This window comes from Hemiscyllium ocellatum, chromosome 11 (assembly GCF_020745735.1).
Source record: "Hemiscyllium ocellatum isolate sHemOce1 chromosome 11, sHemOce1.pat.X.cur, whole genome shotgun sequence".
Taxonomy (NCBI): domain Eukaryota; kingdom Metazoa; phylum Chordata; class Chondrichthyes; order Orectolobiformes; family Hemiscylliidae; genus Hemiscyllium; species Hemiscyllium ocellatum.
This window is the reverse complement of record NC_083411.1, coordinates 92,062,555-92,078,365: the sequence shown is the minus strand read 5'-3', so window position 1 is coordinate 92,078,365 and position 15,811 is coordinate 92,062,555. Positions and strand designations below refer to the sequence as shown.

The window sequence follows — 15,811 nt, the reverse complement described above, 5'->3', positions numbered from 1 at the left end:
TATCCATTGGTGGTTCTGAAAAATCAAGACTCCTTAAACAAAAATCCAAATTACACGACTTTATTTCTGTGTTGAAAATCAGGCACCGGTATGATAACTTTTAAATTCCCTTGCGTGGGGTAAACGCACCAACATCTGTGGAAGTTTTATGTTAGGTTAGTTTTCATGATTTTAAGAGTCCTGCATAAAATGATCATGAATACATTGTCAGAATAGCTACGAGGAACCACTGCATATTCTGGGACTACATTTATTATTCATTTCCATCACTGGCACAGTTTTTGAAGTTAAATTTGGTAGCAATAATATTAGTTTAGAAAGGGGAGCAGAATTAAATGAGATACAGGATAAAGTATAAAATTATTCAAGACAGGAGGAAACAAAACAGGATAAACTGGTACTAGAAAATGTAATGGAACGAAAAATTGGAAACACATATACTTCATAAACAAGCAAATGATGAAGTTGAAAGAAATCCAGCTGCTTTAGTACTTGCAATGCCCAACATGTGCAACCATCACAGAACAAACATCAACTGATCCAATGCAATACTGAATACAAACAAGAGAATAAAAGCTCACTTCACTGATGGTGCCAGATCGAGTGAGTTTCTCCAGCACCTTTGGATTTGTCCAGCATGTGCTGTAGTTTACTCTTATTTGAGTGTTTAATTCACTGTCACTTCTCTTCCAGGTATGTCTACCTTGAAGACATTCTGCTCTCCTCTCTGACAGGATTTCCATTTTAATCTTTCGGCTTATTCATCTTCATTGTTTTCTATCTCCCTCCTAGTGTTTGATAAAGTGTTTGGCAAATTTTGCTTTCACAGCCACATCTTTTTCCTCTGTGACTGTCTTTGGCTCCACACAATCCTGCAAGGATTCCAAGTGAAATTCCATGCTTCATGTTTCTAAGATTACAGATACCCAAGACATGCGACTCTCCAGAGACAGCTGCTCCCACTGCATCCTGTGATCCACACTCAATGTCATGTGACATCACATGCACACTTTCAAACTCACTCCCATTAGCACCATCCAATGCTAGCTTAAAGCCGTCCTTGTCCCCTGTTTCATTTCATTTTTGTTTTGTTCAAAGTTTAAACAAGAATCTTTTTCTCTCCTTTTCAGGTCTTATGAAATACAAGTTCCCGAAGTTCAAGGGTACCAATGCCCCTTTGGATCCTTTCTCTCCTCCCCTTCCCTATGACTACATCTCTTCACCTAATCCCATTTCCCGTTCTGTATTCTATATCCTTTGATATTCTCTTCCCTGATACTGATCATTCTGTGCAAAGTGTTGAGATTTATTCCTTTGTGCCCTCACCTCAATCAATGTAAGGCATGACATGACACTTATCAGTTCCTTCACATCTTTGGCTGCATGCCCACTTCTTTGAACTGAAGCTCATTCTCTGCCCTGTCAGCCAATTCCAATACACCCTATTCACCTGGACTCCTCCCATTGGTCCTTCACCTGTAACTGCTCTCTTCATCTTAAATCTGCAGATGTGAAATTAGTAGCCTTGATTTATTTGCTCCCCTCAATTCTAATCTGTCTTCCTCTGAACTTGCTTCAGTGTGCTCTCTCAGTCTACTGGCTTTGTTAACGAACCTGCTGATAAGGGCGCTGCTGTAGTCATCTGACATGCGGATCTCTACCTGGCAAGAGGTGGTGAAAAATGTGTTGTTGGAAAAGTGCAGCAGGTCAGGCAGCATCCAAGGAGCAGGAGAATCGACGTTTCGGGCATAAGCCCTTCTTCAGGAATGAGGAAAGTGTGCCAAGCAGGCCAAGATAAAAGGTAGAACTGCCCTGGCAGACTCATTGTTTCAACCTGTTCTTCCCCCACTGTCATTATTTCAAAATGTTTTGACTTTAATTTCTGCCCTTGTTTGGTCTCTCCCCATTTACATTTGTCATTATTCTGATATTTTACATCAGTTCCACAATTTCCAGTTTTCTGCGGTAGCCACTCGTCTGTGGAGTGCATTCTTTCCATATGTCCAGTTCCCAGCGGAATGGTCTTTGATGCTATTTTGAAAAGAGGCTTTGCAGTCTCCAGCCACCACCACTTTACTTCTGGCTGAGCTCATTCTCACTCTTAAGTCCTTTTGTAACTGATCTCACTGTCTCCATGTAATAATTAATCATAATGCTAAGTTTTGTATCACCTACAAACTTCTTAATCATGCTGCATTTAACCGTAAATCATCAATGCATAAAACCAATAGAAAGGCATGCACAACTAGATGCTGCAGAGTGCTACTGCAAACATTTCAGACATCAAAAACATCCACTGACCATTCTCTTATGCTTTTTCATACTGAGCCCTTTTTGAATCCACCTTGCTTTCAGATTTCGTGGGTTTTTAATTTTTTTGACTAGATTGCCGTGTGAGACCTTGTCAGAAGCTTTGCTAATATCCATGCAATCATTATCAATTCTACTCATTACCACTTTAAAAAATCAGTCAGCTATTATTTCTGTTAATGTGTCACTGTTAACTCTTTTTCAATCATAAGGTCATTCTAAACGACGACTCATACTGACTCTCAGACCTTTTTGAATAATTTATCTACAATCTACAGTAGGTTGACTGGCTTGAAACCCCTTGGGCCAGCCCTTTTTTTTTAAACAACGGTATATTATTGGAGTTTTCCACCACATCTGTAGCCACATATTCCCATACAGTGCATAAAGATCTGTGCCACCAAAGCGCCCTCAAAAGGAGTTCTTATTTTGTAATGACAACAATGTTTCAGTTTTCTTTAGTTTTGGATTGTGGACCAAAACAGGAGAGAGAGTTCTACTTTAAACCAATGAAACCATGGATGAGATTGTTGCAGTTTTAGAAAGAGCTACTGGAACTCATTGTGAGCTGTATTTATGCTGTTGTCTTGATTAAGCAGTAGGGGAGAATGCTTGACTGATCAGCACCATGTGTTCAGGGCATTTCAAGGACAGGCTATTGATTGGTCTTCTCAATCTGAGCCAGTCCTATGGATCAGAATGATAACATTTTTCTGAATGGCTCCTGGCAGAGGCTTAGATCCTCAGCTCTAAAAAAAAACATTTTCTCGAAAAATAACAAGGAATTGGAAACTATTCTCCCTCTCACCATTTACCATAAGCTGTTGCCTACAACCAATCAAAGAGACTGAAGAATTAGTATGCCACTCACCCCAAGTCTTCAGTGAATAACTGAAGAGACTTGGAAAGAAGATTAGAAACCATAAGATCTTATGAACCCTGTAGACTGGCGTGATTGGACTGAGTTCCCTTTTTTTAAACTCTCTATCCAGAATATCTATTTTTTTTTGTCTGCACACATGTATAAAGGTTTAAGAAAGAGTGGGGTTTAAAGAATTATATTCTTTATAAAATAATTTATATTTTTTTTTGTGGTTGGAATGGATTTGTTGTAATAAAAAAAACTTTTTTCTAAAAGAAACTCAGTTAGTGTATTCTACTAACCAAAATTTGTCAGGCAGGTAAACTGGGGATTTTGAGCAGTTTCATTAAAGCTTTAATTTTTATGATTTTATAATTTTATCAGTACACTTTCCCAACTATGTTGTGAAATTTTCTTTGTCTACCACTATGTCTAGGTGTCAGCCTGAATCCACAGCCAGAATGAAGGATGTCAGGTAAGTGGTAAACCCTGGAGAAAATAAGCATGTTTCACTTAATCTTTCCTCACAGGACAACCCTCTCATCCTACAAATCATCCTAGAGAACCTAGTGAAATCACAGCAAGCTCTAATCAACTGAACTGATTTATAAGGCCGTCGATGATCAAATCACCCACAAAATACCAGAGACCAGAACCATAGTTTATTTAATCTCTCCATTTAGTTTAATCTTTTGAGTATCGGCATCATTTTGCCATATCTACCTCAGGAAATACTTTCTTACCCACTGGCTTCTTTTGCCTAATCTGTGTTCACTCTCTCAAAGTTGGGGGGTGGATGGTTGCAAGTTTTACATATTTTGTTCTCTTGCTTCCTGTCCATCATTGCTTTTGTCAGTGAGAGCTATGGAATCGCATGCATAGAAATTAGGGAATTAATTGGTGCAATGTTGTAGCTAGAGATAGGTTTTGCTATGTCGGTGGGAAAGATATCTGACAACACCCTTCAGTAGCAGATCTCGGGCGCAAATGGGAAAAAAAAGGTAAAGGAGATACTTTCTTTTGGTTCTTGAGGTATCTAAACCCATAGACACCCCAAAGCCTTGTCTACCTTCTTTGTGCGTTCTCATTGTCATGATGCTGTGGTGTAATATGTGTATTCTGTCTTGGTTTCTTTTAGAAAGAGATTGGGGCGGGGGGGGGGGGGGGGCAGGTGGTGAGCAAGTTATGAGAAGATAAAAATAAAACCAATGACCAATGCCTCACAAGTTGTTTAAGTTGGAAGATTAGACACATCTGAGTGGGTGTGGTCAACCTCTCACAGATTGAGGAGTTTTAGTTAGCTTTCAGCAGTTGCTGTTGTGGGCTTGAAGTGAAAGCTATTTTTCTCTTTCTCAATTAGAGCTAAAAGCTGTGAGCACTCATCTTAGCCTGCTGGCTTGCATGTGAGACAAAATCTGTTTTCTGAATTTGCCTTTTTGCCAAAGGCTGTGTTTATGGGATGTTACTATATTGGAACAGTTAATTAGTAATTGTTACACCATCTATTATTCTGTTAAGTTTTCCAATAAAGTTATTATTATAAGCTCTTCTTCCTCTTGTTGTATTTTAACGACAATATTTGAATAAACTGTGTTTTGCTTAATGTTGAGTAGTTTGACCAGTAGAATTGCATCTGGAACACAGCACTTTACATTTACCCTTAAAGTGAGAAAATGTTAGGGTCTAGGCTATTTTATTAAATTATTTCGAGGGGGTCTGATACATAACAGCATCTTGGAGAGGGTTGCCAGGAAGAAGTATAAAGAAGAAGAAAGGTAGCTATCAGATTCCTGCTGTGAAAACATCTACTCAACCCATGGTGGTACCTCTATATGGTACACTGAAGTTATATCTGAAACTTTGACTTAACCCATTCCAGCTCTCTTTACTACCATCTTTTTAACCATAATTTTCTTCCATTCTTCTGAATCTTATCCATTTGCTTTTGCTTTGTGTTCCTATATTATCTTGTTCAGACTTCCATAAATTGCTTCTTTTGATCTCACTCCAACTCCTTCCCAATGTTCCCTTTAAAATCAGCTGGTTGCAGCCAATTTTTTTTTCAATGTGCAGAATCTTTAATTTCCATTGTGTGGTCATGTGCTACTTTCCAGAGTTCTTTGTGGTCAGTCAGTTTAATGGAAATATTGTTTTTCCCCATTCTTCTCGCCCTTCTCCTTAACCTGCCCATTGCTGTTTCTAGTTCTTCACTTTAAAGATCTTCTGTCAAGTATCCTCTTTTCTTCACAGGAGGCATCTGATGGCTGCCTTTCCTCTTCCTTTGTTTCTTCCTGGAAACCCTCACCAACCCATAAAAATCGTAACTTTAAAGTGAGGGGAGATAGGTATAAAACAGATGTCAGAGGTAGTTTCTTTACTCAGAGTAGTTAAGGGTATGGAATGCTTTGCTTGCAACGGTAGTAGATTCGCCAAGTTTAAGTGCATTTAAGTTGTCATTGGACATGCATATGGACGTACATGGAATAGTGTAGGTGGGATGGGCTTCAGATTAGTATGACAGAGCGGCGCAACATCGAGGGCCAAAGAGCCTGTACTGCGCTGTAATGTTCTATGTATTCTATTCTTTCATGGCCTGCTAAGTCTCGTAGGTATTTCTTATTACCATCACAAAGTCTCTCCCAACACTTCCTTCGTATGACCTCCCTCATGAACATTCCTCTAGGCTTCCTCATACCTGAGTGCTAACATTTCTCAGCACTGACTTCTGGTTTTGGAAGTCGCTGATGCACACAGACTTTGGAGGTCTGTGGAAAAGAAAAGAAATGAAAGACGGCATAGCTCAAATAACAGTCGCAATCACTGTTGTGAATGTTACATCTTTAAAATGACTAGGCTGCATGGGGACAGGAGGGGCCCAAGTCAATAGCAAGGGCCAAAACATTCACATCTGAACACAAAAGCAAAAAAAATCAGATGACTGTGAACTGGAGAGGTACATCTCACGGAGACAAAATGTTGCAGCTGCTGTTGTCAGCAGACAGGCAAACATGTATTTTTGCTGAATGTAGGAGAGTAATTAATGCATGGAGCAGGATAGTAAGGAATCTAAAAGATTTGTCCTCATGTAACTGGGTGAGAAAAGGAATCACTGGAACAGGCCTTACTGTTGGTACAAAGTTCAAACCTTCTTCAGAAATTGAGATAGTTCCTTCTGACAATTGCTTGATATTACAACACAGCAAAATTGGGAGAGGTTAAGCTATTGAAAGTTGGAAGTGATGCTGGAATGCTTCCTATATAAAAAAAAACACAATTTTGCAGAGGCCTTCAGGTGTTGCAGTATAATTTTGGTCACATTTAAGGGTAAAACAGAAAGCTAATAGCTACTTTACAGGAGGTAACTGAAGGCCCAACTTTGACACCCACACTGTAACATAAGTGAGGCAGTCTACTGTCTCAAGAAATGCCCTCGTGAACATATGATTCTGTCCAGACACTTCAGAACCAGCAGTCTTAGCAAAACAAAAAAGATGACTATTGGCCAAAGTTTTATTTGCTTAAGTATATAGACAGATTAAAATACTCGTGGAGATTAAGGACATATCATTTGTGACAGATTTTTCCTTTGGCAAAAACATTCTCTTTTAAATTAACCAATTTAAATCTGTTAACTCACACCTCCATCACATCTTAAGATGGTATCTTCTGGCCCAAAGGTAAGGACATTATCATTACACCACAATGTGGAAATACTATCCTAGCACCCCCCTCCAACCCATTAACAATAATTTAAAAAAGGATGAAAAATTATCAGAGATTTGCAGGAATGTAGAGTTGAAGTTAAAATCTGATCAACCATGGTCTTATTAAATAGCTAAGAAGCCTTGAAGGGCTGAATAGACTACTTTTATTCCTCACTCATATTTTCGGATTGGCTTAGAAATAAGCTGAAAATCATGATCTCCAAATGATTAGTCAGCTGACACATAAACTGCAACAAGTTATATTGAATTAGTCTCACACTGAAAATGGAATGCACTGCACCTATCAGAGCTAAAGCATTATTAGAAGAGTACAACAAATTTGAACTTCATCATATATGGGGAGAATGTGGAAAATTGCCAGAAGTGCCAAATATAAAGCATTGTTTTGAGTTGTTTACCAATTTTAGATCATACATATACACAAACACCAAGAACAAAATATTAATGACTTACAATGCATTTGTCAAAGTTGCGTTTAATGTGCACCAGAATGTTTCCTAGGGTAGATTTGATAAAGGAACAACGGTCACAATCTTGAGTTATCAGTGCCCGCTGGCTCACTACGACCAGCAAATGCAGGGTGTTGGAAGGGTTGATCTTGTCACACAGATTTACAAACCCCTTTAGATCTTGTTCAAGAGTATTAAAAATTTCATTCATAATTTTTCTTTTAGTGCTCATACCAGAATCTTCCTGCCTAATAGAAAACAAAATTAGGAAAAGCTGCAGCATAGATATTTGATCGGAAAGTGTATCAACCTTCAGAATGAAAGATTTTTTAAAAAGTTTTAATATAGTAAAAGTTTACCTGAAATATAAAAATGATCTTTAAGTATTCAGGTTTCAAGAATTATATATTTGCAAAATTCAGAAATTGAGAGCAGCTGTAACATCTTAAAACATGAAAATTATTGTATTATTCTGAATAAATGAAGAATTTGTATTTATACAGTATCTTTTACAGACACAAATCTTTCCAAAATGCTTCAAGTCTAAAGAAGCACTTGGATGTGAAATACAAGGAAATGAAGCAATTAAAATTGCTTCAACAACAGAGATAAAATAGCAATAGAGATAAAAGACCATATAACCCGATTTCAGTGTGGTCTTGGATAGGAGACAAATGTTGGTCAGAGTGAACTGAGAATTCTGTTATTCGTTTTTTGAATATTTTCATGGGACGTGGGTGTCGCTGGCTCGGTATTATTGCCTATCCTAAATGGTCCAGAAGGCAGTTAAGAATGAATCACACTGCTTTGGATCTAAAGTCACACATAGGCCAGACCAAATAAGGATTGCAGATTTCCTTCTCAAAAGAATGCTAACAAAACAGATGGGCTTTTAACAACAATTCACAGATCACATGGTCGCCATTAGACCAGTCTGAATAACAGAAATAACATTATCTTTGTGTCACTTTCAGAAGACAGCATCTCGAACAATGCAGCACTCCCTCCTCCAGCCAAGATTATTTGTTCAGGTCTCTAGAGTGGGATTTTTAAAATTCACCTGTGAGACATGGGCATCACTGGCTGACTAACATTTATTGCTAGTTCGTGAAGAAGGCGTTGGGTATGCTTTCCTTTATTGGTCAGAGTATTGAGTACAGGAGTTGGGAGCTCACGTTGAGGCTGTACAGGACATTGGTTAGGCCACTATTGGAATACTGCATGCAATTCTGGTCTCCTTCCTATCGGAAAGATGTTGTGAAACTTGAAAGGGCTCAGAAAAGATATACAAGGGTGTTGCCAGGGTTGGAAGATTTGAGCTATAGGGAGAGGCTGAACAGGCTGGGGCTGTTTTCCCTGGAGTGTTGGAGGCTGAGGGATGACCTTATAGAGGTTTACAAAATTATGAGGGGCATGGATAGGGTAAATAGACAAAGTCTTTTCCCTGGGGTCGGGGAGTCCAGAACTAGAGGACATAGGTTTAGGGTGAGAGGGGAAAGATATAAAAGAGACCTAAGGGGCAACATTTTTGCGCAGAGGATGGTACGTGTATGGAATGAGCTGCCAGAGGATATGGTGGAGGCTGGTACAATTGCAACATTTAAGAGGCATTTGGATGGGTATATGAATAGGAAGGGTTTGGAGGGATATGGGTCAGGTGCTGGCAGGTGGGACTAGATTGGGTTGGGATATCTGGTCGGCATGGACAGGTTGGACCGAAGGGTCTGTTTCCATGCTGCACATCTCTATGACTCTATGACTCCTTAATTGCCATTGAGAAGATGCTGGTGAGCTGCTTTCTTGACTGCTGCAGTTCACATGTTGTGAGTTGAAACACAATGCTGTTAGGGACGGAATCCCAGGATTTTGACCCAGCAACACTTAAAGAATGGTGGTACAGACTGGTTTGGAAGGGAACTTGCACATATTCTCAGGTACCTACAGCCTTTATCCTTCTAGATGGAAGTGGTTGTGGGTTTGGAAGGATCTCTGGTGAATTTCTGCAGTGCATTTTCTAGATGGTACAGACTGCTGCTACTGAGCATCGGTGATGGTGGGAATGGATGCCAGTGGATGTGATGCTAATTAAGTGGGCTGCTTTGTCCTGGATGGGGTCAAGCTTCTTGAGTGTTGCTGGAACTCACCCATTCAGGCAAGTCAGGAGTATTCAATCACACTTCTGACTTGTGATGGGGATTAGCCTTTACGTAATCAGAGATAAGTTACTCACTGCAGTACTCCTAGCCATTGACCTGATCTTTTAGCCACATTGTTTATGTAGCAAGTCCAGTTGTGTTTCTGGTTGATGATAACCTCAAGAATGTTGACGGCAAGAGATTCAGTGATGATACTGCCACTGAATGTCAAAGGGAAGTGGTGAGAGTAGCTCTTATTGGAGAAGGGTTTGCCTGGCATTTATGTGGTGCACATGTTACTTGCCACTTTTCAGTCCACACTTGGGTATTGTCCACATCTTGTTTCATTTGAACATGGACTACTTCATTATCTGAGGAGTCGAGAATGGTGCTGAACATTGTACAATCATCAGTGAACATCCCCACTTCTGACCTTATGATGGAGGGATGGTCATTGATGAAGCAGCTGAAGGTGACTGGACCTAGGACATTACACTGAGGAACTCCTGCACGGATGTCCTGGAGCAGAGACGACTGACCTCTAACAACCAAAACATCTTCCTACATGCCAAGTACGGTTTATTTTTTGCACTGATGAGTTTGGCACTTCCATCATTAAGGAATCAGAGTTTTCTGTCAAGTAGCTTGGTGACAAGGCACGGTGACACAGTGGTTAGCACTGCTGTCTCACAGCGCCTGAGACCTGGGTTCAATTCCCGACTCAGGCAATTGACTGTGTGGAGTTTGCATGTTCTCCCCGTGTCTGCGTGGGTTTCCTCCGGGTGCTCTGGTTTCCTCCCACAGTCCAAAGATGTGCGGGTCAGGTGAATTGGCCATGCTAAATTGCCCGTAGTGTTAGGTAAGGGGTAAATGTAGGAGTATGGGTGGGTTGAGCTTCGGCGGGTCGGTGTGGACTTGTTGGGCTGAAGGGTCTGTTTCCACACTGTAAGTAATCTAATCTTAAAAATTATTTATTATTAATGTTAATTATTTTCATGAGGTGAACAATTTCTGTAATGGTAGATGCTAGTAGGGAATAAATTATAACAACTCTTTTAGGTTTTGAAAGGTTACATCTAATGCACACATGGGAAACAAGAACTGAATATACTATCATGCAGGAATTGCTGGCAAAGCCACGTCTTCAAGTCTTCTTTTGTCACCTTAAACATGTCCTTTGAGGTCTATTTCAATTCAAATGACAAAAAAAATGTTTCTTAATTCTTTGAAATTTACTTCATGGTGGCAATGTATATTTTAATTACAGCTCATCCCAGTCTCCTCTCTACACCCAATAAAAATCTGGAATTGCAAGGCTAGTCTAATGACATTCATGTAACCATTGTCAATTGTTGTAAGTATCCATCTGATTCACTGATGTCCTTTCAGAAAAAAAAAACCTCTGTCCTTACCTGGTCTGGCCTCCGTGTGACTCCAGAACTGTAGTAACATGGCTGATTCTTAACTACCTCTGAAATCACCGAGCAAGCCCATTCAATTCAAGGACAGTTAGAGATAGGCAATAAATGCTGGCCTTGCTAACAATATCCTCATCCCATGACTGAATAAAACAATGTTGAATAAAAAACTGTGATTATCTTTGCATTGTAGGACAATGCTGGAATAGTTAACATTTTTACTTCTGTTAGCATCTAACAGAGCTTAAAATAGCCCAGAAAGATTTGGCAAAGAATAGTTAAACCAGTGGCCCACTGTATCCAATCCAATTTCTGTCCTTTGGTCTTAAGGAAGCAGAAATGAATGCTACAATGGAAGATGATCAGTGTAAGAATGGGTAATGGTTTTAGCGGAGAATATAATATCAAATCTGGAGATGAGGAAATGTATAATTGTAGAAATGTCATAATGAATGATATCTAAAGGCGAGACAGTTGGGATTCTAGCACAGTTGTAAGTAAGTTGTAGAACAACTATTTTTCAGGGTTGGCACGTAAGGAATTAGAGTTGGGAAAGAAAAGGGAATGTCAGTAAAGAGTGATGTTAGGAACTGATTAGAGAAGACTGCGTAAGTAATTGATGGGGTGGAAGTGTGAGATTGCAAGAGATGGCAAATTTGAGGCAGTAGCTGTCAAAATGGGTTCAGGAGTTTACTGGAGGGAATAAGACAACAGTAAGTTAACAAGAGAAAAAGTATGGTGAGTTGAACTGGAGGATGAAATCATTTTAAGGTCAAGGAGTTACGTTGTGCGGAGGATGACGGGAGGAAAGCAGTGAAGATACACCGATGTTATATTTTACTGGCATATCAGGGTAATAAGCATTATAGTCATATGGCATGGAAACAGATCCTTCTTTCTAATTGTCAATGTTGACAAACTAAACTAAACTAGTCCCACTTGCCTGCCTTTAGCCCATATCCCTCTAAACGTTTCCTGTTCATGTACCAGTCCAAATGCCTTGTAAATGTTGGAAATGTACCTGCATCTGCCACTTCCTCTGGTAATTCATTCCACATATGAAAATTCTCTGCATCAAAACATTGTCCCTCAGGTCTCTTTTAAATCCTTCACCTCTCACCTTAAAGATATGCCCCCTAATTTTGAACTCCCCACCCACCCCCCCTTCCCCCCCATCCTAGGGAAAAGTTCTTGTTATTCACCTTACTTATGCTCGTTGTTGTGGTTCTGTTCGCCGAGCTGGAAGTTTTTGTTGCAAACATTTCGTCCCCTGGCTAGGCGACATCATCAGTGCTCTGGAGCCTCCTGCGAAGCGCTTCTTTGATGTTTCTTCCGGTATTTATAGTGGTCTGTCCTTGCCGCTTCCGGGTGTCAGTTTCAGCTGTCCGCTGTAGTGGTTGGTATATTGGGTCCAGGTCGATGTGTTTGTTGATGGAGTTTGTGGATGAATGCCATGCCTCTATGAATTCCCTGGCTGTTCTCTGTCTGGCTTGCCCTATGATAGTAGTGTTTTCCCAGTCGAATTCATGTTGCTTGTTGTCTGCGTGTGTGGCTACTAAGGATAGCTGGTCGTGTCGTTTCGTGGCTAGTTGATGTTCATGTATGCGGATTGTTAGCTGTCTACCTGTTTGTCCTATATAGTGTTTTGTGCAGTCCTTGCATGGTATTTTGTAAACTACATTAGTTTTGGTCATGTTGGGTATCGGGTCCTTTGTTCTAGTGAGTTGTTGTCTGAGCTACAAATCTTCGCACAAACCTTATTTATGCCCCTTGTGACTTTATAAACCTCCATAAAGTCATCCCTCAATCTCCTAAGGTCCAGTGGAAAATGGTCCCAGCCTATCCAGCCTCTCCTTGTATAGAGACTGATGAATTTAAATAAGGGCGATAGAAGTGCAACTAGATGAGATGTTCAAAGGAGGAATACATTAGAGGGTTGGAGGGACAGTTAAAACGCCAGTTGGTGATAACAGCCAGATCTCCACAGTCTTCACAGGACAAGTGATTTATCTGATTTGATTTATTTATTGTATTTTGTTACAAAATATAGTAAAAAAAATGATCGTGTTGCCATATTCTGATGCCATCTTAAAACACAGAAAAAGAAACCAATGTGGTCTACAGACATACTTGCACTACTACTATCTTTTATGGAGCTGTTTATGGCCTGCTGTAAATATTTGGGAGTTGTTTACCAGTAAATTCCATTGGTTGGGGTCGAATTATTTCATCAAGCTTTGCTCACATCAAGCTGAATGCCAAAGGAAAGGAGCACATTTTCAGAACAAAGGAATTTCTTTCACAGAGAGAGGAGAAGAAGCCTTCAAGACCACATTGAAAAAGCACATGCTCTGAAGTTACTTTCAGAGAGAACAACGAACCATGAGGCAAAAACTGCATGGAGAACAAAGTTCAGCAGTTCATTCAAATTGGGGTAATGTTTGATTCAGGCCAAACTTATAGAGTTAAAATTAGAGTTAGGGTTAAATGTGGATTAAGTAAAGCCAAGGTAAAGTGAAGTTAAGTGAGTTGAGTTAAAATTGAAATTAAGTTAGATGAAATAAGAAGTAAATGTGTCAATGAATGTATGTTTTATATTAAGTATTGGTACTTAAAAAAAATGAAGAAATGTTTGTTTAATAAAAGTCTGAATCAGTTCCCTTCCTTTTGTCTGCCACCCAAAAGGATACCTGGGTAAAAGTCCTCCTTTTCAGGTAACAATAACAATAACTTCACTTCCCAACTCTAGTTATGGACCATTCGTGATAAAAATTGTTCTACTATTAAATTACTTTTGCACCAAAATCTCAACTGTCCAGTCTTTAGACATCTATTCATTATGACATTTCTGCAACTATTGATTTTCTCAAGCATATCCTCATTTCTGCATTTGCTACTATATTCCCCAATAAAACACTACCCAGTCTCTCACTGACCATCTTTCATTGCAGCTTTCAGTTCTGCTTCCTTAAGATCAAAGGACAGAGGCTAGGACAGATATAGTAGGCCACTGGATTAGTCATTCATTGCCAAATCGTGCTAGATCATTTTAAGCTTTATTGAATGCTACAAAAGCAAAAGAAGTGTTAATTATTCTAGGATCATCCTACAAGTTCCAAGATGACAAACAACTTGCTTATAAGTAAATGGACATTCTTAAAGCATGGTACTTTCTACATATACTACCCACAGGGTAACTGAAGGGTTGGTATCTCTGACCTCACTTCTCGAACTGCTTAATAAATAGCCAAAAAAAAATATGAAGGTAGCAAATGCAATAATTCAATATGTCCTTATGACACGCCCAAGTGATACGCCCAAGCATTACATTACAATAGTTGTTACGTACTCTGTGGCACTTCGATAAGTTTGTATTCTTTCCGTTGAATCCTCGTTAACTGCATGATCGAGATCACACTTACTCCCCAACAACTGGGAAAAAAAGATTGAATGTAATTAATACAACATTTGAGTTTGAAACTCAAAAACTGCTCCGCTAATGCCGATGATGAATCTATCAAAGAATTTATGAGCTATTTCATGTAGTTATTCATCAGAAGACAGCAATATCTGGACGCCATTGCTATTTAAATTAGCTGTAGAATAATACTGTGAATGCTGGAGATCTGAAACTCAAACAGAAAGTGTTGAAGGTAAATCAATAGGCCTGTCAGCACCTGTAGAGAGAAAAACTGAATTAATGTTTTGAGTCCAGTGACCCTTCATTAGAACTGAAAGAGGTGGACCAGATGACGAGAGGAATAGATAGAGTTGATACCCAGAGACTTTTTCCGAGGGCGGAAATGCTATCACGAGGGGGCATAATTTTAAGGTGACTGAAGGAAGGTTTAGGGGAGATGTCAGAGATAGGTTCTTTACACAGAAAGTGGTGGGTGCATGAAATGCACTGCCAGCAGTGGTAAGAAAGTCAGATAAATTAAGGACATTTAAATGACTCTTGGATAGGCACATGAATGATAGTAAAATGAAGGATATGTAGGTTTGTTTGATCTTAGAGTAGGATAAAATGTTGGCACATCATCAACAGCTGAGGGTCTGTACTATGCTGTACTATTCCATGTCCTTGAAAGCAGCTGGGAAATGCTGATATTCATGCTGATGGGAATAGTGTCTGGTGCTGACATCTTGCTGTAGGTGATGGAAATAGCAACTCATGATCCTTTGGATGTAGAGGCCAGTGGGGCAGAAAGTGAGCACAAGGGTCATCTGATCATTTTTGTAGGAGGTAAGGGAAGGAGTGAAGGAAGAAGTGCAGGAAATGGATCGAACCATGGTGGGCCTTATCAACCACCATGACAGGAGATGGTCGGCTCGAGGCAAAAGTTGGACATTTTGGAGATTCCACTGCGGAAGTAGGCATCATCAGGATAGTTGGGATGGAGACGGAGAAACTGGGACAATGGAACAGACTTCTTAAAGGGAGCTGCCACTTTAACACACCAGCATGTTCCCATGCCAACATTTCTATCTCAGGCCTACTGCAATGCTCCAGTAAAGCTCAACACAAGCTGGAGGAACAACAAACACCTCACCTTCTGCCTAGGTATGGTACAGCCTTCAGGACTTGATGTTGAATTTAACAATTTCAGAACATGAACACCTTTCTCCACGTTTGTTACCCAATTCACACTTCCTGTTGGCACTTTTTCAACATTCCCTTCTCCTCCAGTTTACTAATAATAATTGCTTTATCTGTTTCCTTTTTTCTTCCTCTTTTTGGGCACTGTCTCCATCTATTAAACTCACTCCTTCCCCAGCTGACCCCAATCTCCTCATCATTGGATAAATACTACAATTTTCCAGCTGCTTTCAGTTCTGACAAAGGCTCAGTGGACTTGAAATGTTAACTGTTTTTCTTCCCACAGATGGTGCCAGACCTGCTTTGTTTTTC

At 39.7% G+C, this 15,811-nt stretch overlaps 1 protein-coding gene across 1 annotated transcript in view; it reads right to left on the bottom strand.

The window, feature by feature from the left end:
• LOC132820241 (exocyst complex component 1-like) overlaps window positions 1–15,811 on the bottom strand; it is a 101,682-nt gene that overhangs the window by 15,140 nt on the left and 70,731 nt on the right. Inside the window, exons 13-14 of the mRNA XM_060832247.1 lie at window positions 14,249–14,331; window positions 7,351–7,594 (exon numbers count right to left, since the gene is read on the bottom strand). Of these exons, the coding sequence (XP_060688230.1) occupies window positions 7,351–7,594; window positions 14,249–14,331 (327 nt within the window). The remainder of the gene's footprint in view (window positions 1–7,350; window positions 7,595–14,248; window positions 14,332–15,811) is intronic.